Raw genomic sequence first — 22,410 nt, forward strand, 5'->3', positions numbered from 1 at the left:
AATCTTCATAGCAAACCTACAATGTTGGCAGTACTATTATTCTCATTTGTAGTACTCTATGAGGTCATGTATTGGTTCCCTGAGGTTGTAGAATTAAGTTATCACAAGTTTGGTGGCCAGGAAAACAGAAATTTATTCTCTCGTGGTTCTGGAGGCCAGAGTCTGAAATCAAGGTGTTGGCAAGGCCTCGCCAGCCAGAGGCTCTCATCATTGTTTCTTTAACCGTGTACTTGCTAGCGTGGTGAAGCACCATCCTCTTAGGTTTAGTACCTGGGGCCCTGCAAATTCAGCTGATAAGTGGCAGATTAACAGGAGAAAAGGCCCTCCTAGAAAAGAAGTCAAGAGCCAAAGAAGGGTTAGACATGAAAAATTACTTTATCAAAGAGCAAAATACATTGTGGAGAAGTGACAGGACAAAGGAAAAGGGTTTGGCCGTTGGGGTGGTAAATTGTGGGAAGGTAAATATATGGGGGAAACCAGAGGTGGATAAGGGCTAGTTAGTAAGGTTTGTTTGTGCAGACTCATCTCAGTGCCAACTTTCTGTTTCCAGTGGTCATGGTTCTTCTACTCTCCTTGGTATTGGAAAGGGGAAGGGAGACTGCTTTTAGCCAGAAAGAGGGAGAATAGAGAGCTTTTCCTGCATCTGCTCAGCATGATACAATTTTTTGAGTTGCCTTCAGCTCAAAATAATCCTTATGCCAGCCTGCCGTATTTCGTAGTGGCAAACATTGATCTTCTTCAGTAGGCCGCACGCTGCGTAAATAATTGATTTAAACTTCCACCGGCAATGTACATGAAACCTCATTGATTTACATTATCTCTCCTATTTGGCTTTGTCAGACTCAATTTTTTCCCCATCGAATTGGTGTAAAATGACACCTTGTGCATTTTCCCCCTCCTTATTACTAATGAAATCAAGCATCTCTTTATATGATTGTTCTCTTAGGACCAAGTGTAACAGAGGACAAAACAGGAAGTTGTAAAACTTTGCTGAAAGTCTTTAAAGAGATGGAAAGATATTCCGTGTAAATGCGTAAGAATACAGTTATCCCCAAATTGATCGAAGGGTTCATTGCAATTCCAGTAATCTTATAGTTATTGTGGAACTTGAAAAGATGACTGTAAATTGAATGTGGAAGAACAATAGGCCAGGAATAGTCAAAACATCTCTGAAAAAGATGGAGGGTGAGGCTTGTAGTACAATACATCCAAACTTATTAAATAAGTAAGACAGCCTAATAATAAGACAGCCTGATTTTAGGACAGACACATTAAATTGGTAGAGAGCTCAGAAACAGACCCACACATGAATAGAACTAGAGTCTGTCAGTGGTGACTTGTATAACCTTTGACCCAGCAGTTCCTCTTTTTGGACTCTTTCTCATGGGACTATACAAATCTATAATGTTGACTGCACAAGATGTTTATTGCAAAATATGTATATTGACAATAGACATTCTGGGCTGAAATGTTCATTAATAGAGAGCTCATTAAATAAATTACATATACTGAATATTTTATGGCTATTAAAAAATAACAAGGAGGAACTCTAAGTACTGACATGGAAAGATGCATTGTTCTGTTAAGTAAAAATAAAGTGTGTGTGTGTGTGTGTGTGTGTGTGTGTGTGTGTGTAGAAAAAGTGTGCAAGGCTATATACCAAGTTTTTAATAGTGATTATATTTTGGGGAAAGGGCAGAGATTTTAAATATTTGTTTTACAGATTAGGAACTAACATGTAGTTTTAAAAGAACTAAACAAAACAGACGTTTAAGTGACAAATTTCTAATACTAATAAAGCCATAAATACTAGTAGGTTAAAATTGTTGGAAAAGTTTTCCTTCTTGGTTACTATTATGATAGGAAATCAGGCTATCTGAAGTGCGGTGCTGGCTCCGTCAGAGGTTGCTGATCTATAGCTGTTGCAGAGTTACACAGGGGAATTGTGTGTGTAACTTTCTAACAATAACAATTGCAGTAACAACAACAATAGCTTCCCCCCTCCGTAGTCCATTGTTCAGTGATTCGTGATTTTGAAGCTAATAATCGTAAGTTTAGAGTTTGTGAAATTAGATATTCAACTAAATTAAAGAAAAAAATACTTTTTTAGGAAAAAGGAAGATTGACAGATTAGTAATAGATCATATCATGAAAATTAAAATTGACTATTGAGCCCTAGCTGGCTTGGCTCAGTGGATAGAGCGTCAGCCTGCAGACTGAAGGGTCCCAGGTTCGATTCCAGACGAGGGCACATGCCTGGATTGCGGGCTCGATCCCCAATGGGGGGCATGCAGGAGGCAACCAATCAATGATTCTCTCTCATCATTGATGTTTCTAACTCTCTCTCCTTCTCCCTTCCTCTCTGAAATCAATAAAAAAAAAATTGACTGTTGATTTAATTTGTTGAAATAAGACCACTCATAAAAGACTTCTAACCCATTTAGCTCTTACTCACGTGATCTTTTTGGTTCTAGATTCCTGTTCATCCTGTGCCTGACCCCTTAGTTCATGAAGTTCTAAACTTGGCTTTCAAACACTTTAAACATAAGGAAGGGTAAGTAAAATACTAACTCGGGATTGTTGCTGCTCTGTGTGGGTTTCTACTGCTTAAATATACTTTGAACGCTCATCGGTCATTTGTTTTTAGCATTCAAGCAATTATTTTTTTTAATCCACACTACATACATATAGAAATGATTTTGGTAAAAATAATTCTAAAAAGTGATTGGATTTATAAGAATTAGAAGGCTGAATGTCACAGCAAATTAAAATCTAGAGATAGGAAAAAATTTGTGTGGGTTTTATTATCCTATAAATGAATTTTCAGAGAAAATTCTACGATATCTAATAAGAAATTTTGAGATATATTCAGAGAGTTTGTAGAAAAAAATTTAATAAATAATGCATTTGTTCTCTTGTTATTTCAGGTATTCGGGAACCAACACTGGGAATGTGCATATTATTGCAGATTTATATGCAGAGGTGATAGGGGTTCTTACCCAATCAAAGTAAGTTTCACTGATTTCGATATGCTCTTTGCTTTGGAATGCTTCATTACTAATATAGTAGAAACTGACAGTTTTAAACCTACTGTATTTTTCATAGAATTCAGTTTCACCTTTTATTACTAAGCTGCTCTGTTCCTCAGAGGATTTTAAAGTAGCACCCATACTTTAATTTCACAGCGTGTTTTCATTTTAGGTTTTTTTCCATAAATATCTGAATTGAGGAAGTCAGAAATTGCCAGGAATAGTCAGGACATTACCTTATTTCCTACTTTTAACAATTCTGTAAGAAGCATTTTTTTTTAAATCTTCCTTTTAAAACTCTTTACAGAGCTAATAATTACTTTTAATACTTTCCAGTTGAGTGCTTTTATTTCCAAGATATCAATGTAATCCCTTTATTCTAATCACCTTATTTGTTTTAATACTAAACAGAATTTTGAATAGATAAAAGGGATACCTAAAAGGAAAGGTAAAAGATACCAGATTATTTTATGAAAAGTGTTATTTGTCAGGAGTTACACTCATTGAGCTGTCTTGAACCATCATTATAGTAAACACTAAAAAGCTGTTTGTCTTTAGAATTTGTGTTTGCTCTAAGTAAAAAGTATCAATTCAGATTTTTGTGGATGTCATTTAAAGAGTCTCTGGTTCTGAAATCATTATATAAAAACTTTTCTAAATTCTAAGAAGGCAAGTATTGTTAATATTTAATAGTTTAGATTTTAATATTAAGTAATGTATTTTATTTAGCATATTTTTTATCCTTTGTAACACATTAGGCACCCTTGCATAACCAGTGCTATAGAACTTAGAACGTAGTTTGAGTGTTTTATGTGATTTGGACATAGACAATAATATCTTAATATGTCACTTATATTTAATCTGTAACGAATCCCTGTCTCTGGAATTACAGGCACAAAAACATGGACACAAGCAATGGTGTATTTATTTTATGGCATAGTAGTCCATGATTTTTAAATTTTTATCTAAATGAGTTTCTGTCAGAAATACAGGTTAGAGATTCTAAGTAATACATTAGCAAGTTGAATCCAGAAGAACTTGCATGACCGCTAAGTTAATTCTAGGATGGTAAAGATTATAAATACAAATGGCCAGTGAAATGATGCTTACCCTCATTGGTCACGTGGTACAGTGGCGAGGTGTTTCCACCCACACACATGATGAGCATGGAAGAAAGGGAGCATGGAGCCACAGTAGCTTAGGCTGGTCGTACTGACAGTTGAGGCGGGGGGTGAGGCGGGGGGAGACCAGTAGAGTGAGAAAGGGAGGGGAGAAAGGGAAGGGCGGGGAGGTGTATTACAATCTTGCCTATGCATTTCCTTTGATTGTAGTGATTAACAATTATTCTGAGAAATTTAATTTTAAAAAAAACCCCAACCCTTGGATTCTCATCTTATTGCAATGTTAAGGTATTTATTCACTTTCTATATATTTTTTATAAAACACAAAAGAATATTTGAATGGAAAATGATATTGTATTTTCCAAGAGTCAAATAGAAATAAATGCTGTAATTTCTTTTTTTTTTTTTAATATATTTTATTGATTTTTTACAGAGAGGAAGGGAGAGGGATAGACAGTTAGAAACATCGATGAGAGAGAAACATCGATCAGCTGCCTCCCGCACACTCCCCAGTGGGGATGTGCCCACAACCAAGGTACATGCCCTTGACCGGAATCAAACCCGGGACCCCTGAGTCCGCAGGCTGACGCTCTATCCACTGAGCCAAACCGGTTAGGGCTGTACTTTCTATCATGTGTCCATATTTCATTAATATATGTGTGTGTGTGTGTGTGTGTGTGTGTATATATATATATATATTTTTTTTTTCCTTACTGTAGTCAGTGACCATTGGAAAAGTATACTTCATTTTTCATTTCAATTTTCAGGAACTGGTTTCCCCCAAGTAACATTAATAGTAAAATCTTTGATTGTTTTCTAATATATGGAGGAGGAAAATGAAGTATTATTGATTAATAAGCTGCTAGATATCTTTTTCCAGTGTAGGCAAAGAAAAATTTGGTAACCTTAACTATTGTGGTCATGTGACACCAGGACGGCGCTCACATTTTGAACACGTTTTGATTCTTTAGCTCATGCAGATTGTGAACTCTGTGTCCTCCCACTCTTGTTCAGTTTTTCTGCAGTGAAATAGGAGTTTTAAGTGATAGTTAATAGTCACAATCAATTGGTTTACCTTTTTGAATAAATTTGTAATCTCCAGTCCACTCTCCATACAACTCAAATGGCAGACTTTATACGAAGGACTTTATAAAAATTGGCTCTCTGATATTTATGGGGAAGTTTTATGGGTGGGCTATTTGATCTTATTTTTATTATGGTTATTAATTATTAAATGGTAATGGGGCTATATCAATGATATAGGAATTAAAAATCCAATTATTCCTCTTTAAGAAACTTCTGATATTAAAATAAATGAACAGGAAATTTAGGTTAACAAAATTTTTTGTCTTCCTATCTATGCTTTTCTGGTAATTTTGATGAGGGCACAGAAAGGAGATGATGTAGGAAATTAGTGTTTTTAACAAGTGAAATGATGTATCTGTGTGTATTAAAGGTTTCAGGCTGTGAGGAAGAAGTTTATGACGGAATTAAAAGAACTGCGACTGAAGGAGCAAAGTCCACATGTGGTGCAGAGTGTCATCAGCTTAATAATGGGAATGAAATTTTTCCGAGTGAAAATGTATCCTGTAGAAGATTTTGAAGCATCATTTCAGTTTATGCAGGTGATATACTTCGTCAGTTGCAGAGATTTAGTCTAACAATGACTTTGCTTGCTCTTCATGACTTTTAAAAAGAAACAATGTAGATAAATTAATGACATCGTTATTCATTTCTTATTCTAATTGTTGAATTGTCACAAGTATAAATTAACTTTCTTTTTCAATTTAAGTATGTTTTGACCATAGCTTTTTGGTATAATTGCAGAATGTTTACAAAATTATCGTGATATTAAAAATTCTTTAATCTTTCTCTTTTGTTAACCTAATGTGTTCCCCCCACCACCCAGGAATGTGCTCAGTATTTCTTAGAAGTAAAAGATAAAGATATAAAACATGCACTTGCCGGTTTATTTGTGGAGATTCTTATCCCTGTAGCTGCTGTAAGTATATTTTTTATTTTTATATTATATCTTAAAAGTACCTTTTTACTAAAGAAGTTGCTACATGAAATATTCTTACTTTCTGGTAACCTAATAGACAATGAGGTGGGAGTTTGGAATATAACATGGGCATAGGGAAAAGGGTTATTAGACCGAGCAGAAGAGCATCCATCAGTCTTTTAATTAAAAGAACAAGCCCTCAAGATCCAGAGACGGTTAGGAGTGCAGAGCATTTGCAACCTAGCAGTAGTGTGGCCTCCAGGCGCTCAGTGTAGCACACTGCATTTCATCGTGGCCCTTGCTCCGTACAGAATCACAGCCATTTCAGTAGCCTCTGAAGAATTTAAAGTACTGTGACATACATCCTGGAATTTACCAGTCTGTCTTGATTTTATAAGTTCTGTTCTACAGATTGCTGTGACATTCATCATACCTATCAAAATTTGTACTCTGAATTGTTTAGAAAATAATGATCGCAGTAACTTCTAGGGAAGCACATTGATAGAAACTTTTCTTGGTGTAAATGTAGAGTGTTATTCAAAACTAATTTTGCAGTTACTGGTAATGAAATATCAATAGTAATGGAATTTATAGCATACTATAAATCAATTTTTTTTTTGTTTTCTGGTCTCCATCCCTGCCCCACTCAGTTTTTCAGTGTGGTATGTAATATTCCACTCATTATCAATGTACTGCATATTGTTGTATAATTGACTTTTATATATACACATATATATTATTTTATTTTTAAAAGATTTATGAAGGTGAAATTGACATACAATAAACCACACACATTTAAAGTGTACAATTTGACATATATATACATATATACACACATATGTATATGTGTGTGTGTATATATGTATGTATATATGTACTAGGATATATGTACTAGTATATATATATGTACCTGAAAAACTGTCCCCACACTCAACATGATGTCCATATCTATGACTCTCTTCGAAGTTTTCTGGTGTTCCTTTTTAATCCCCACTCTCGCTCACCCCACTTGTTCTCAAGCAACCAGTGATGTTCTTTCAGTTTCAGTTCATTAGTTTTGGATTTCCTAGAATTTAATATTAATGGAATCTCGCAGTACAAACTCTTTTTCTGACTTCTTTCAGTCTGCATAATTATTTTTCAGTCCAAGTATGTTGTAGAATATCTCAGCAGTTTATTGCTTTTTCATTGTTGAGCAGTATTTCATGGTATGTCTGTACCACAGTTTGGTTATGTGTTTACCTGTTTTTGGACCTTTGGGTTGTTGCCGGTTTTTAGCTGCTACAAGCAAAGCTGCCGTGAACACTCATATACAAGTCTTTGTATGGGCATTTGCTTTTCTTTCCTTTGGGTAAAAACCTAGGAGTGGAATTGCTGGACCAAGTGATAGTTATAGGTTTAACTCTTCAAGAAATTGCCAACCTGTGTTACAAAGTGGTTGTACCATTTTGCATTCCCATGAGCAGTATGTGAGAGTTCCAGTTCCTCCACATCTTCAGCAACACTTACTCTGGCCAGTCTTGTTCATTTTCGCCATTACAATAGGTGTGTCGTGGTTTCTCATTCCGGTTTTTAATTTGCATCTCCCTAATGACTAATGCTTTTGAGCATCTTTTCATATCTTCATTTGTCATTCATATATTTTCTTTGACAAAATGTCTGTTGAAATCTTTTTTCGCATTTTTGTATTGGATTGTTTTCGGATTGAGCTTTGAGACATATATTTTTAAAATGTGGATATAAGTATTTTATCAGATGTATGCTCTGTGAATATTTTCTTCTAGTTCATGATTTGTGCTTTCATTCTCTTAACTATGTCTTTGAAAAAGAAGTTTTTTTATTTTGATGAGATTTGATTTATCAGTGTGTTCTTTTATAAATTAAACTTTTATATTATACCTAACAAGTCTTTGACTAATACAAAAGTCACTAAGGTTTCTCCTATATTTTATTTTTTTATTTTTTTAAATATATTTTATTGATTTTTTAAGGAGAGGAAGGGACAGGGATAGAGAGCCAGAAACATCGATGAGAGAGAAACATCGATCAGCTGCCTCCTGCACACTCTCCACTGGGGACGTGCCCACAACCAAGGCACATGCCCTTGGCCGGAATCGAACCTGGACACCTAAGACCGCAGGCCGACACTCTATCCATTGAGCCACACCAGTTAGGGCAATATATTTTAAATTTAAGATTTACTTTTAGGTTAGTGATCCATTTTGAGTTAATTTTTATATGGTAAGAGGATTGAATTTTATTTTGTTTAATTTTTTGTTTTATTTTTGTTCCAACAAAATTTGTCCATTTGTTGACAAGACAATTCTTGTCAAGTGCTTTGTCTAAAAAATAAATTGACTCTATATGCTTCAGTGTGTTTCTGACTCTGTTCTGTTCCAATGATCTATGTGTATGTTCTTAAAATAATAGCATACTATCTTAATTCCGGTAGTAAGTTAGAGGCAGGCAGTGTACATCTTCCAACTTTATGCTTTTTCAAAGTTATTTTGGCTATTTTAGGTTCATTGTAGATGTGGAATCTAATGAACAAAATAAGCTGACAAACAAAATAGAAACTGAGGCATGGATACATGGAACAGACTGACAGAGGTCAGAGAGGAGGGAAGAAGAGAAACTGGATGAAAGAAGGTGAAGGGATTAGCCAAAAAACATATATCCACAGCACGTGGACACAGACAACAGTGTGGTCATAGACTAAGGAAAAGGGGTGGAAGTAGGTGGAGGTGGGCAAAGGAAGGGAGAAATGGGGATGGAAAGAGACTTTGCTTGGGGGCAATGGCTGCACAAAGTAGTGTGCAGATAATGTTTTATTGAGTTATACACTTGAAACCTGTATAATTTTGCAAACTAATTGTCACCCCAATAAATGCAATTAAAATTTTTAAAAAATTTAGAGTCACTTAGTCAATTTAAAAAATGCTGGGATTTCTTTATATTAATAAATGGTAGGACAGGCATCTTAATATTGATTCTTGTGATTCATGAGCATAGCAACTTTCTTCTTTGATTTAGGTCTTTATTTTCTCTCAACAATGTTTTGTAATTTTCAGTGTATAGATCTTGAGTATATTTTGTTAAATTTATCCTAGGCATTTCTTATTTTTGTGCTATCATAAATGCCATTGTTTTAAGATTTCATTTTCCAGGTGTTCAAAATACTTTTCAGTGCATATATTTTATTTCATTTTTGCCTTATTGCACTGGCTAGCATTTTTCAGTACAATGATTAAAAAAAAAATGAGAGCAGACATCCTTACCTCTTTTCACATTTTAGGGCTAAAGTCGCCAGTCTTAGCAATAGGTATGATGTGACTTATAGGTTTTTCATAAATGCCTTTTATCATATTGAGGAAATTCATTTTCATTTCTAGTTTATGAAGAGTTGGTTATTTTTCAGGAAGGAATAAATGTTGGATTTTGTTAAATATCCCCCATCCTTGTCTGTTGAAATAATCAGATGGTTTTTCTTTTTTGTTTGATAATATATTGAACTATATTAATTGTTGAATCAACATTATATTCTTGGGGTGAAACTCTTGATCATGATAAGACTTTTTTATATTGTTAGGTTTTATTTGATAAGGTTTTTTATTGAGAATTTTTGCACCTATCTGTGTTCCTGGGGCTCTTGGTCTGTGGGTTTCTTTTTTTAGTATCAAGATAATTTATGTAGGAAGAGTTTGTGCAGAATTGGCTTTCAGTCTTTCTTTGGAATTGGATGGAATATATTAATACATCCACTTAATCTGGAATTTTCTTTGTGGGAACCTTTTTAACTACCAAATGACTTTCTTCAAAAGACAGGTTTTCTCAGACTACTTTTTCTTGAGTGAGCTTTCAGATCTTTCTGAGGTGTTTATTCATTTCTAAGGGAATTATCAAATTTATTGGTATCAGGTTGGTCAGCTTTATACTATATACTATACACTTTATACTACTGTATCTGTAGTGACCACTTTCATTCCAAATATTGCTAAGTTTTGACTTTCCTTCTTTTTTCCTGGTCTCTCTGGCTAGTACTTTATTAATTTTTTTGATCTTCCCAAAGAACTAGTTTTTGGCTTTATTGATGTTCTCTATTTTTCAGTTTCTATTTCATTGATTTCTGCTTGGATTTTTATTATTTCCTTTCTTCTACTTTGGTTTTAATTTGCACTTTTTGTTTGTTTGTTTTTTTGTTTCTTAGGGTAGAAGCTGAGATCCTGCATATCTTTCCCTTTTTTTCTAATATAAGCACTTAATGTTATATATTTCCCTCTAAGTAGTTCTAAAGTGGCAGACCACAAATTTTGATACCTTGTGTTTTCATTTTCATAAAGGTCAAAATACTTTTTAATGCTCTTTGTGAAATCCATAGGTAATTTAGAGGCATATTATTTTGTTTCTGAACATTTGGGGATTTTTCCAGAGATCTTTAAGTTATTCATTTTTAATGTGTGGTTAGAGAACACACTTTGTATGGCTCGAATCCCATTAAATGCATTGACATTTGTTTTGGGGCCAGGGTATCATCTACCTTAATGAATGTTCATGTGCACTTGCAAAGACTGTACGCACTGCTGTCGTTGGATGGGAGCGTTCTATAAATATTAATTAGGTCCAAGATGGTTGATAGTATGATTTGTCTATGAGAACCTTGCTGATGTCCTGCCTACTACTTGTAGCAATTATTGAGTGAGGAGTACTGAAGTCTCTGACTGTAACTAAGTGTAGATTTGTCAGTTTCTCTTTGCGCTCTGTCAATTTTTGCTTTGTATATGTTTAAGCTCTGTTATTCAGCACATACATGTTCAGAATTGTGATATCCTCTTAAATGGGCACCTTTATCATTTTGAAATAACCCTATTGTGAAGATTTTTTAAATGCATACAAGCATAATTTATAACTTTGCAAGTAGTTGGAGTCAGATAGCTTCCCATCCCTACCTCAGTTTTTGGCCGTGTGAATTAGGTTCATTTTATCAAAAAGAAAACAGACTAGTTAATAAAACCATGGCAGCTTGAGGCTGTTATCATTAGTACAAGTACTCTGATTTCTCTTCTTAGAAATGGTTTCCATTGCTACTTATCCATGCCATTTGTCATTTGTGCTTCCTCCTTGTTTGAAAATGTGTGGGGTTTTTTTTGCCAGCTGTTTAACTTGGGTTAGGTTACAGTTTTTAACGTAATCCATCAAACGGAGCCAGTTGTACAAAGCAAGATGCTTGACAATGCCCCATTATTACTGAGTTGCCTAATTCTTCTTTTATGCCATGTTTCCTTCTGTGGTTTATTAGTTTGCTAGGGCAGCCCTAACAAAGTACACACACTAGGTGGCTTAACCAACAAAAAGGTATTGTCTCACAGGGACTCTGTTCCGTGCCCCTTGCCAAGCTTCTGGTGTTTACTGACAATCTGTGGCATTCCCTGGCTTCTAGAAGCCTCACCCCAATCTCTGCTTTCATGTTCACATGCTGTTCTCCTTATGAGCATGTCTGTGTCCAAATTTTCCTCACTTTAAGGACACCAGTCATGTTAGATTAGCTGCTACCCCCAATATGACCACAGTCTAACCCATAACAACTGCCTCTGCACATAGAGCCACTTCTGCCTGGAACATTCTTCCTCACTAAATACCTCCTTCACCTGGCTGGACTCTCCTCATTCATTTGTTATGTGTATTGAGTGCTTTCTGTGTGTGGGGGCCTCGTGTATGCACAGGGGATACAGTGATCAAGGTAGGAAAGACTCATTGCTCCTATAGAGTCTAGATCTGAGGAAAACACAATAAACTCATGGAAAATATGTAGTATGCAGATGGTGGAAAGTACTATGGAGAAATGGGAAACAGGGTAGAGAATCGCCAAGATGGTAAGGGAGTTGAAAGGTGGCCGTTGAACAGAAGCTAAAGGAATGAGGGAGTGAGACATGCTGTACTGGGGGGAAGAGCTTAGGGAGAAGGAACAAGTGCAGACGTCCTGAAGCCAGAGCACGCATGATGTGTTTGAGGAACAGCAGGAAGCTAGCTAGTGCGGCTGGATCCCACTGCTGGGGGCAGGAGAGCGGGAGATAAGGCCAGAGCGGTTACATGGGAAGCTGTTGCAGTATTTCAGGTAAGAGATGTTGGATTCAGCTTAGGTGTATCTTGTGTAATTTTTCCCTAGGGGCCCCCTCTGACTGCTTCAAGACCACAGAGAGTTTCAGTTTCCTCTTACAGCATCTGGTAGACCACCTGTTCACTGGCCTGCGTTCTCCGCTTGTGCTCTCAGGGCAGGGACCAAGTTTATCTTGTTTACTTAACATTTGGTCAGTTGGCACGTTATGGTACTGTACTTCCATGAGAGCCTCAGTGAGGTATCAACCGATTCCAAACCTTACAGAAAGTTCTTGTAGTGTGAACCCACGTTTGTAACCATTTTCTTACTTTTTGCATTATCTTTTTACCTAGGCTGTTAAAAATGAAGTGAATGTTCCCTGTTTGAAAAATTTTGTGGAGATGCTTTATCAGACTACTTTTGAACTGAGCTCCAGAAAGAAGCATTCATTGGTATTAAGAACCATTAAAAATATTTACATATTTAATTGGGGGGGGGCCTTAGTAATTGTTTTATGAAGTCAGTGGAGATTTAAGAGAATTGTAAAATTGAAATTGTCATGTATCCAAAGTGTAAAATAAGGCAAATTTTATATATTTTCTCCTCTTTTTAAAAACTTCTGTTCATGATTTTGCTAGCTCTGTATTTGATAGGTTAGTCAGACTTCATTCTAGGTTTTCACCTGGCTTGACAGGTGCTTTAAAGTATGTGTTACAATAAGGGAAAGGTTGAATGTACTCTTGTATTAAACTACAAATTCCTTTATTTTACATGATAATAAAATTGCATCTTTTGCATTCAAAGTTTCCCCCCCACACACACACATAACCACCCATTTCAGGTAACTTTGAGGGATTTCTCTGAATTTTCATGCAACTTGGGGAAAGTTTGGAGACTTGGACAAATCCTTGGCCACTTACGGTAGAGAGAGTGAACATGCATTCCAGGCACTGAACTGAGTGCTTTGCCTCCTTTGTCTTCCTTAAGCCTCACAACCTCGTAGGATGTGTATGATTATTATTTTCCACTTTACATTTTAGGAAAGTGAGGCATAGAGCTAGTGATGTATCCTCCCTGGTGTCAGACACCTGGCAAATGGAAAGCTGACACTTCAGTGCCAGTCTGTCCTCTGATCCCAGGGCCCATGCTCACAACCACTGTACCGATTGAAGGAGGAATGGCTCCAGGGAAAATAGTAGCATGCTCTAACTCAGGGAGTATCTGATAGGTCAGAGAACAGTCCTTATAGAGAATTTGCCCTTTATTATTCTTTGTTACATGACTCTAGAGGAGATCATGTTTCTTACTATAAATGGGTAAACTGCATAAAGGAGTCTTTTGGTTTCCTTGTTTATGAGAATAAATGAAATATAATTTACAAGTCCATTGCTTTGTCATGTAAAGTGTTAACTCTCTCTTTTATCTGTCTTCTATAGGCTCTATATCCACTAATTACCTGCCTTTTATGTGTCAGTCAGAAACAGTTTTTTTTAAGTAACTGGCATATTTTCCTACAGAACTGTTTGTCGCACTTAAAGGTAAGACATAATCTCATTTCTGACCTGTAAATACTGACTGTAGTGTATTCACTTATGCATATACATTGACTAGCATGTAATAAACTTTCATTACTATTGGTACATATGAATAATTAATAGTTTACCATATTCCATTTCTTATGCATGCTTTATACCTTCTATAGGGAATCAGTCATGTATGAACATGAAGAAACTTTTGATTAAAACTTTGGTTTGTCTTACTGAGCGCCAAATTTTGCATTTTTAATGATTGATGTATTAATAGTATCTTCAACCTAGCAATATTTGTTAATAAAGTCCTTAGAACTGTAGAGTATTAATCTTATAAAACTTACTTTGTGTTTGAGAAAATTCAATAATGTTAATTCAAGCCTGAATAATATTTAAAAGCCTTGATAATAAAATATTACTAAAAGCACATTTCATATAAGTGTGCCCAGCCAAATTAAAGTGTGGTACTGGATCCACATTGATGTAACAGCTCCTGAAATTATTCTGACTTGAATCAACACCATTTGGCACATCTGTGTCCGGTCTGTCTTAGTGCTGAAAACAAAACTGTGAGATAGAAGGATCCTAATCTTGCCAGGGTGCTCTGCTAGCAAGCTCTGACAGGATCTCCTTTTCTTCTGTGGGTAGGAGTGCTGTTAATGACTGACACGGGGGTGGGGGATACTCCTCATCGGGTAGGAGCACTGTTAATGATTGACGCGGGGTTGCGGGGGGGGGGGCGGGGGGGGGATAATTCTCATCTGCATGTCACTGGAATGCTTGATTTGAAGACCGTTTTGATACACAGATTAATATTCGATGATTTGCTTACAGGATATATAAAGTTCAGATGTGAGATTTCATTTCCTGTCATCCCTCTAAGTTCAGGTTAAGACTAAAAACCTAATACTTTAAAGGCAATGACAAGGCACAGAGAGATTAAATTACTTGCCTCTGGCCCCACAGCTCATTGTGGTCTTGTGAGAAATAGGACTGCCTCTCCTTTTCACACTTCAGGAATGATCCACTAGACAGCATTATCCTAAATATCTTTTTCCTGATTTTAAAAAATGTCTTGATTTTTTTTTTTTGTAAGATATACAGGAAATATAAGTCTTTGAAAAATATTTTTAATATAAAGTTAAAATATTTTTAACTTTTTCTCTTCCTGGATCTACATTGATTTTATTCATGTTTAAATGAGAAATAATGTATTCTGCTTTGTTTATGAAAATTCCCACAGCCAAATCAAGCTGATTCAATGCTATGACATGTAACCAGGAAATAAGTTTTTATTTACTTAGTTATATTACGTACTGTTTTCTATCCTTATTTTGATGATTTATATAGATAGAGGTACTTAAAGGAGATTGATAATTTGCTGGGTAATGTGATTCTTAATACTTTTAATAAAATATATTAAGATGTGCATTTAAGTGTTCTTGGAAGATTGCTTTGTTTCATGACAATTCATACTTTTCTGTTGCTTGTTGGAATTTTTTTATATATCTACATTTCCACCTAACATATTTGCAATTCTTTTGCAGTACCCTTAACTTTTTATTTTTGTCTTAAGGCTTTCATTTAAAATGCTCCATTTTCTTTGAATCCTTACCTCCTGATAAATACTTCTGGCATATTGTCCATGTTCATGAATGGCTATGTCAATCTGCCAGGCTAAAGGAGATAAGAGCCACTTAGCATGAATATTTGGAGTATAGTTGTCTTGGCCATTAACCCTTAACTTACATTAAGGCTCTATTCAGCAGAAATTTTATGACTTGGTTCCAGTTTACCAGGTTTAGATTCTGGGGCTAAGCTGCATAGTCTAGGTAAGGAATTGAGCATTCAAGGGAAAACTACATTAATTACCTGTTGTGACAGGTATAATTTGTTTTTTATATGTAGGAAATACTGGCTCAAGGTAAAGGCCTTACCTAAGTTGATTTTGTTTTGAGATTCAAGTAACCTCTTAATTTTAAAAAAAATGTCTATAACAGTTTTTCATTTATTAGACCTACTACTTCTTAAAATTGATTTTTACTAATATTTGCTATATGCTAGATTCTCTGAATACAGTATCTCATTTAATTCTTACTGTGACAGGCTGAAAGAAGAGAACTAAGTAACCCATGTTTAGGGAGCCAAAAAGTGATAGAGATAAGATTTGCATCTAGATACATTCTGTGCCATAACGTTTGCGCTTTCTGGTCTATCTTATTACCTTTTAATGTACTATTAGGAGTGATGCTGTAACAGATATTTTAAGAAAATATTTTGGCTATAATTTTAGGATATTTAAAAGACATCCAAAGGCATAAAAATAATATATTTTCAAGGCACTTTAAGATATTGCCCAATTTTAAAAAATTATTATACCAGTTTTTGAAGCTGGTGATCATAAAACATGGGTTTTAGTCCTGTAGGTTCAGAAATAGCACGAGAGAACATCCTATTTATTTTCATTGAAAATGTTAAATATGTTACTTTTGTTCCAAACAGAATTTGGTAGTTTCCAATACCCCTATCTTTATATCAACTGAGGTCATTCTGTGAAAAATGACTTCTAAGTTTCTAAAGAGCAATTATGAGAGAAATAAGAGTGCATATCATGCAGAAATATTTTGAAGAATTTTTTCCTACAGTGTATGCTTAATTTCTTTTAAAAATTAAACTTTAACGTTTAAGTTCAGTTGCAGTGCTTTGGAGAGGAAAAATTAGATTGTTAAAAATGTAAGTGTTTTCTCTCAGTTTGAGTATTGTAGATGTATCCCATGATGCCCAAAAAATTAGAGGATTTTTTTTTTCTGAGTATTTCTGGCCACTGTCTTGGAAATTTCCAATTTCTTCTAAATAGAGGCCTTGGTGAGGAGCTGTCTTGTTTGGTGCTTATTTTCATCTAACATGCATGTGCTGCATCTCATGTTTATGTTTGCTGTCTCACGTTGCTTTATTTAGATGCCATCTAACAACAGTATCAGAAAGCAAATAGAAACACTCCAGGTGAGTTGTGTCAATGTAAGACGTTGCTTTATCTCCTTTAAGTGTGCTTTTTTTTCCCCCTTTACCCATTATTGCATTGCATGTCTAATAATATTTATTCATGCCTGCTTCTTGTATGGTAGCAAAAGAGTAGCACGCAGCAGGAGCATTCTAGTTTTCGTATTAAAGAGGCCCCAGGAAAATGAACTTAAGATACTTGATAATGAATGTTGATTGTTAACCAGAATTCTCAATTTTAAGATAGTCTGTCTAATTTACATTAGCTGTTATAAATGAAATTTTTTAAAGATTTGCAAATGAAGTTGAGACAGTAGCTTAGATCTTGAATATGATTTGATTGCAACACTTTTTAAACTTTTATTTGATTGGTTTGGGTTTTAAACAAATTATTTGGGGGGAGGTTCACATTAGAGAAAAAGGAAAAAAAGAATAAAATAATTGCTGCCAAAGAGCATATTTGACTGCCATACCAAATTTTATTACATATTAATACTATTGGATTTTTATTAATGTAATCTGACTATTCACATTAGACCAAAATTATAATGAAGCAATTAAATATCTTTGTTTAAGACTCAGGTCAGTTTAGGGTGTTTTTATTATTTAGGCATGATCGCAGCATTGTAGTGGTCAAATAAATAATAATTGATTTTTTTTTAAAATATATTTTATTGATTTTTTACAGAGAGGAAGGGAGAGAGATAGAGAGTTAGAAACATCGATGAGAGAGAAACATCGATCAGCTGCCTCCTGCACATCTCCTAGCGGGGATGTGCCCGCAACCCAGGTACATGCCCTTGACCGGAATCGAACCTGGGACCCTTCAGTCCGCAGGCCGACGCTCTATCCACTGAGCCAAACCGGTTTTGGCAATAATTGATTTTTATCACTTTTCATCTTGTGCTATTGTTCATTATAAAGTATTCTGCTTTGTTAACATAGTGGTCAATCTTGGAAAGTTTGAAAATCATGTATTTTTGTGGTTTTCTTTTTTTTTATGCTAGATACTTCATAACTTAAAATAAGAAAATAAGATAAACCGAATACTTTATTAAGCATTTATATGAGATTAATTTTTATGTGGAATTGGGCTTAAATATTTTTAATGTACAATTTATATTTTAAAAATACAATTTAGTAATGTGAAAGTATTATTTGGAGTGTACATAAAACTAATTGAATTCATATTTTGATATTTGACATCTACGTTTTAAACAATATCAATATAATAGTAAAGAAAATACTGCCCAAATCTTGGTTATTATATTAGTAACATATACAGGGTGTCCCCAAAAATGTATGCACTCTTTGAATAATTATAAAGGCAGTGTTTATTAAAATACATTTCATTTTCAAAATGTAATAGAATGTAATAATTTCATTATTAATTATATCAAATAGTCATATAGATAAATGTGGTAAAGTATATTTTCTAGTGGCTACATCTTTTGCATAGTTTTTAGTCATAAGTAGTTAGATGTCCATTTTTCTATATTTTAAAATATAAAATAGAATGGCCAATTACTTAGTATTTAAGAACTCCCTTTTGTCTGTTGCTATATATAAAATAATTGTTCAATAGTAAGAAATTCCCCAAATAAAATTAAATAAATGCTAACTTATAGCAATAAATGCATCCTACAACCATGCATACAGTTTCTCCTAATAAAATTGATGACTAGCTGCATTTTCAATATTCACAATGAAATCTCATTACGTGACTGGTCATTGGAGAACTCTACTTTTTATAATTGCTGGTATGCAGAAAAGGTTTGTCGATCAAATTGTGATTGAAATGGAAGACTTTTCTGCTTCTAAAGAGTAATAATTTAAATAGTGTTCTGATTCTAAATAAATAATTGAAGGTATAGACCCTTATTGAGCATTTATCATGTACCAGGCAGTGTTTCAAGTGCTTTTCACATAATTTCCTGAGTCTGTGAGATAGGCACCATATTGCCTCATTTTTAGAGCTGAGGAAATTGTGGCACCAAGTGAGGTAACAGCAGTCAAGGGTGGGGTTTGGCTGGTCACTCCTAACTTGAGAGACCATGCTCTTAACCCACTAGTCTATATATTTCCTCTTGTTAGGCTAATCACTCAGTAACATTTTGCATTATTTCATAAATGCAAATATCTGTAACAGCATTTGGTATTCTAGATTTTAACTGTATATGGGTTGCAGTGAATTATTGCCAAGATTAGTAATCCTTCTATCATTAGGCCAGTATTATATGAACCATTTATTACCAAGTAAGTTGATGTGTTTGTATAATTTTGAAAATCTTAGAAGTATTATTACAATTCTAATATTGTATTGTTTTGTTTTAAGTGTATAAGGAATGGCTCTGGATTTCCTTACTTATGGTTACTTTTGAGCTATCTGTACTTACCATACACCAAACATATACTTACCATATACAAACATATGCTTACATATTTAAACCTGTTTTAGATTGAACAAAAAAGAGAGGAGTGAGGGCTTTTAGTTGCTGACAGAGAATGTATCTGTCCTTAAATGATTGCAAGTACTTAAATAAACTTATTTTAATTCTCTTTTGTTCTAAACAGAATAAAGATCCTAAAATGTCTCGAGTTGCACTGGAATCTTTGTACAGATTGTTGTGGGTTTATGTAATTAGAATAAAATGTGAAAGCAACACTGTAACTCAAAGGTGAGTGCCTTTGTTTCCAAGTGTATTTTAAATAAAATATTGCTAAAACATATCTCACTAAGGGAATTTTAGTTAACATGACAAACACCTTGTGGGGGAATATAAATTCTCCTGACACACTATGAAGAATAGGAAGAATAGTTTGCGATTGTTCTGTTAATTTCATCATCTCATTGTGACTAATTATTTTTTTCCCCTGTAGTCGTCTTATGAGCATAGTGTCAGCACTTTTCCCAAAAGGCTCACGTAGTGTGGTTCCTCGTGACACGCCTCTCAATATATTTGTGAAGATTATTCAGTTCATTGCTCAGGTGAGTATTTCACCTCCTAATATATGTGCCCATGTAAGTGACAAGAGTAATCTGTTGCAGTAACTTGGAGTATGAAAATTTGTTACATATCTAAAAGCTTGATAAAATATTTATTACTATTGAACAGTGGAAATAATAAATGTATGCTATAAATATAAAAGATGTTAATGATTTTTTTTTTTTTTGGTGACAAAGTAAGTTTGTCATGGATCTACACACTTGGGGAAGGAAAGAAGAGCCACAGGTGGAAGAAGCACTGAAGTTCGGGGGGTTCAAGAAGGTGTATGATCCTACCCTGGGTGCTTTTACTAATTACCTCTGGAGTAGCTCGAAAGGTTGTGTGGGGGTTTTTGGGTTTTTTTCTTGAAAATTGTTTTCATAATTTGTGTTAACGTAGGTCCTTAGGTATAGAATCCACTGTAGCTAGTTGAACTGAAAGGGATTTTTTAAGGAATATAAATAGTTCACAGAAACACTAATAGTCTGAATGATTAAGAGGAAACTACAGAATTGCTAACAAGGAGGCTGCTGCCTCCACCACAATCAAAAAGTTGCCAAATTAGGCAATTACCACAAATGTTTTAGACCCATGCTGCTGCCATGATCCCACCAGTAAAGTGGGTTCCTTCCCCCCGACCTCCTTCTCACCTTACCCAGTTCCCAAAGGCTCGCATGAGTGTACCGCTTGGCAGGGTCTAAGCCATGTTCTAAAGCCTACTGTTACCAGGCGTCCTGGCAAATACCATTTTAGCTCTCCATTCTCTGCCATACAGGAAGGTTTGTTCTTAGGGAATTGACTGGGTGCTGAGTGGTCACATTAAAGGTTTTAATCACATCAGCCCTGCAGAAGCATAGGTAGGCTTACCTCCTCAACGTAGCAAAACGTTTGATTCCAGAATGTTCATTGCATTCTCTTTGAACTAAAAATCTGACAATTTAGATGATCCATAATGTAGTTATTTTGATAGTAAACAAATAAGGAATATTTAAATAAAATGAGTACATTTCTATTTGCTAGAGCACAGAACTGATGGTCATTAAATAAGTATAAATCTGCCGATAAGGTAAATGAAAGCAAATTGTGCTTTAGCTCTGGTATTCAGAAAAAATTGCCATTAGGTTTTATCCCTTTCCTCCTCCTTTTCCCCGCCCCAGTACCCTTGGATTAATCGCTTCACACCAACACTCCACCAGAACTATAAAACTCTCAAACATCAGTTAATCTTCCTGGTTAACTTTTTCCCTGGAGATTTCCTTCCTGGAGCCCTGTTCTTCCTGTCCCATCAGATCTCTCGCTAGGCCAGCTGCATGGACAATGCGGGACACACTTTCATCTAAGAGAATTACTTCACTTAGATTTTGGATATGATTTTGGTGAATGAATACTTAAAACTTTACCCATTGGTTTGGGTATTAAATCACTTGATAAATATCTATAATTTTTTTATTATTTAAAAAAAATTTTCAATTACAGTTGACATTCAGTATTACATTGGTTCCAGGTGTTAGAGTCATTAAACTATAATTCATAAGTATTTTTCTGTATACAACTAGATTTATGAATTTCTTGTGGGCACAGATCTGTGTCATTGCCATTATATGTATAATTCTTAGCATTATACCTAACATATAGTTGTAGCAAGTTAGAAGGATTTATTCGTTGTGTGTGTTTTTTTCTAGGAACGTTTGGATTTTGCAATGAAAGAAATAATATTTGATCTTCTCAGTGTTGGAAAGTCTACTAAAACTTTCACCATTAATCCAGAGGTAAAATAAATAAATAAATTATAGAGTAATACATTATTCTCAACTCTTTATTTTTAGTGGTTTTTTCTTAGAACACAGTTTCTGGAATCAACGATTAGGCTCAAACCCATAGTTAGAAGTTCTGCTTCTTACTACAGGTGTGATCTGGGACAAGTTGTATAACCTTTCCGATAGCTAACTGAACGGTTTAAAAGTAGTGTTAAGCATGGTGCAAAATAATCCAGAGAGGAAGTTTTTCAGGTTAGCCAGCTCAGCTGGATTCTAGAAGTTGTGACGTGAGCTCATGTTTCTTGCAGAAATAATATAAATAATATGAACAACAGCGTCTTTAAGAAATATCATTCATTCATCATTTATTGAGCACCTAAAATGTGTCTCAGGTACTGTTTTAGGTATAAGAGACAAAACAGACAAAAATCCTTTTCCCCAGATGGAGCTTACAATAATAATTTTTTAAAAGAAAAAAAAAGTTATTCTACTTCTGTGGCCTTGTTTTTTACTAGTAAATTCTAATTCACTCTGTAGACATTCAATTTTCAGATTGTTTTTAAAATATTTTATGAACGTATTGCTTATCAGAATCTAATAACATTTGAGAATGTAATAAGACTATAGGTGCTATCTATTATGCCTTTTAAATTGTGCTGGTTCTCATAATCAAATCTGGAGATATATATTTATGTAGTTAACAAATAGGATAGAAAGTTATTGAAGCTTTTCAGTTTATGGTATTTTTAAGATAAGGTAGCATATACTTCCAGGTTTTTTAAGTGAGCATATGTGAGTGTTTTATATACTCCATGTGGTTTCCAGCAACAAAAATCGCATAATGAAAGGCATTCTCTTAAACATCCATTTTCAAGATTATTTCCTCCATTG

The 22,410-nt window shown here is 34.7% G+C and overlaps 1 protein-coding gene across 7 annotated transcripts in view; it reads left to right on the top strand.

The window, feature by feature from the left end:
* The window catches only part of FRYL (FRY like transcription coactivator), a 204,999-nt gene that overhangs the window by 87,074 nt on the left and 95,515 nt on the right, over positions 1 to 22,410 (top strand). For 4 of the 7 annotated variants that reach the window (XM_070396963.1, XM_070396929.1, XM_070396939.1 and 1 more), the window contains 10 exons: positions 2,475 to 2,554; positions 2,928 to 3,008; positions 5,607 to 5,775; positions 6,060 to 6,152; positions 12,600 to 12,698; positions 13,683 to 13,784; positions 16,734 to 16,778; positions 19,350 to 19,453; positions 19,656 to 19,764; positions 21,445 to 21,531. In XM_070396963.1, the coding sequence (XP_070253064.1) occupies positions 2,475 to 2,554; positions 2,928 to 3,008; positions 5,607 to 5,775; positions 6,060 to 6,152; positions 12,600 to 12,698; positions 13,683 to 13,784; positions 16,734 to 16,778; positions 19,350 to 19,453; positions 19,656 to 19,764; positions 21,445 to 21,531 (969 nt within the window). The remainder of the gene's footprint in view (positions 1 to 2,474; positions 2,555 to 2,927; positions 3,009 to 5,606; positions 5,776 to 6,059; positions 6,153 to 12,599; positions 12,699 to 13,682; positions 13,785 to 16,733; positions 16,779 to 19,349; positions 19,454 to 19,655; positions 19,765 to 21,444; positions 21,532 to 22,410) is intronic. The other 3 variants (XM_070396946.1, XM_070396955.1, XM_070396970.1) reach the window with 1 other exon arrangement.

Source organism: Myotis yumanensis, unplaced genomic scaffold (genome assembly GCF_028538775.1).
Source record: "Myotis yumanensis isolate MYYU_CA2020_CCGP unplaced genomic scaffold, mMyoYum1.0.hap1 SCAF_1, whole genome shotgun sequence".
Lineage (NCBI taxonomy): Eukaryota > Metazoa > Chordata > Mammalia > Chiroptera > Vespertilionidae > Myotis > Myotis yumanensis.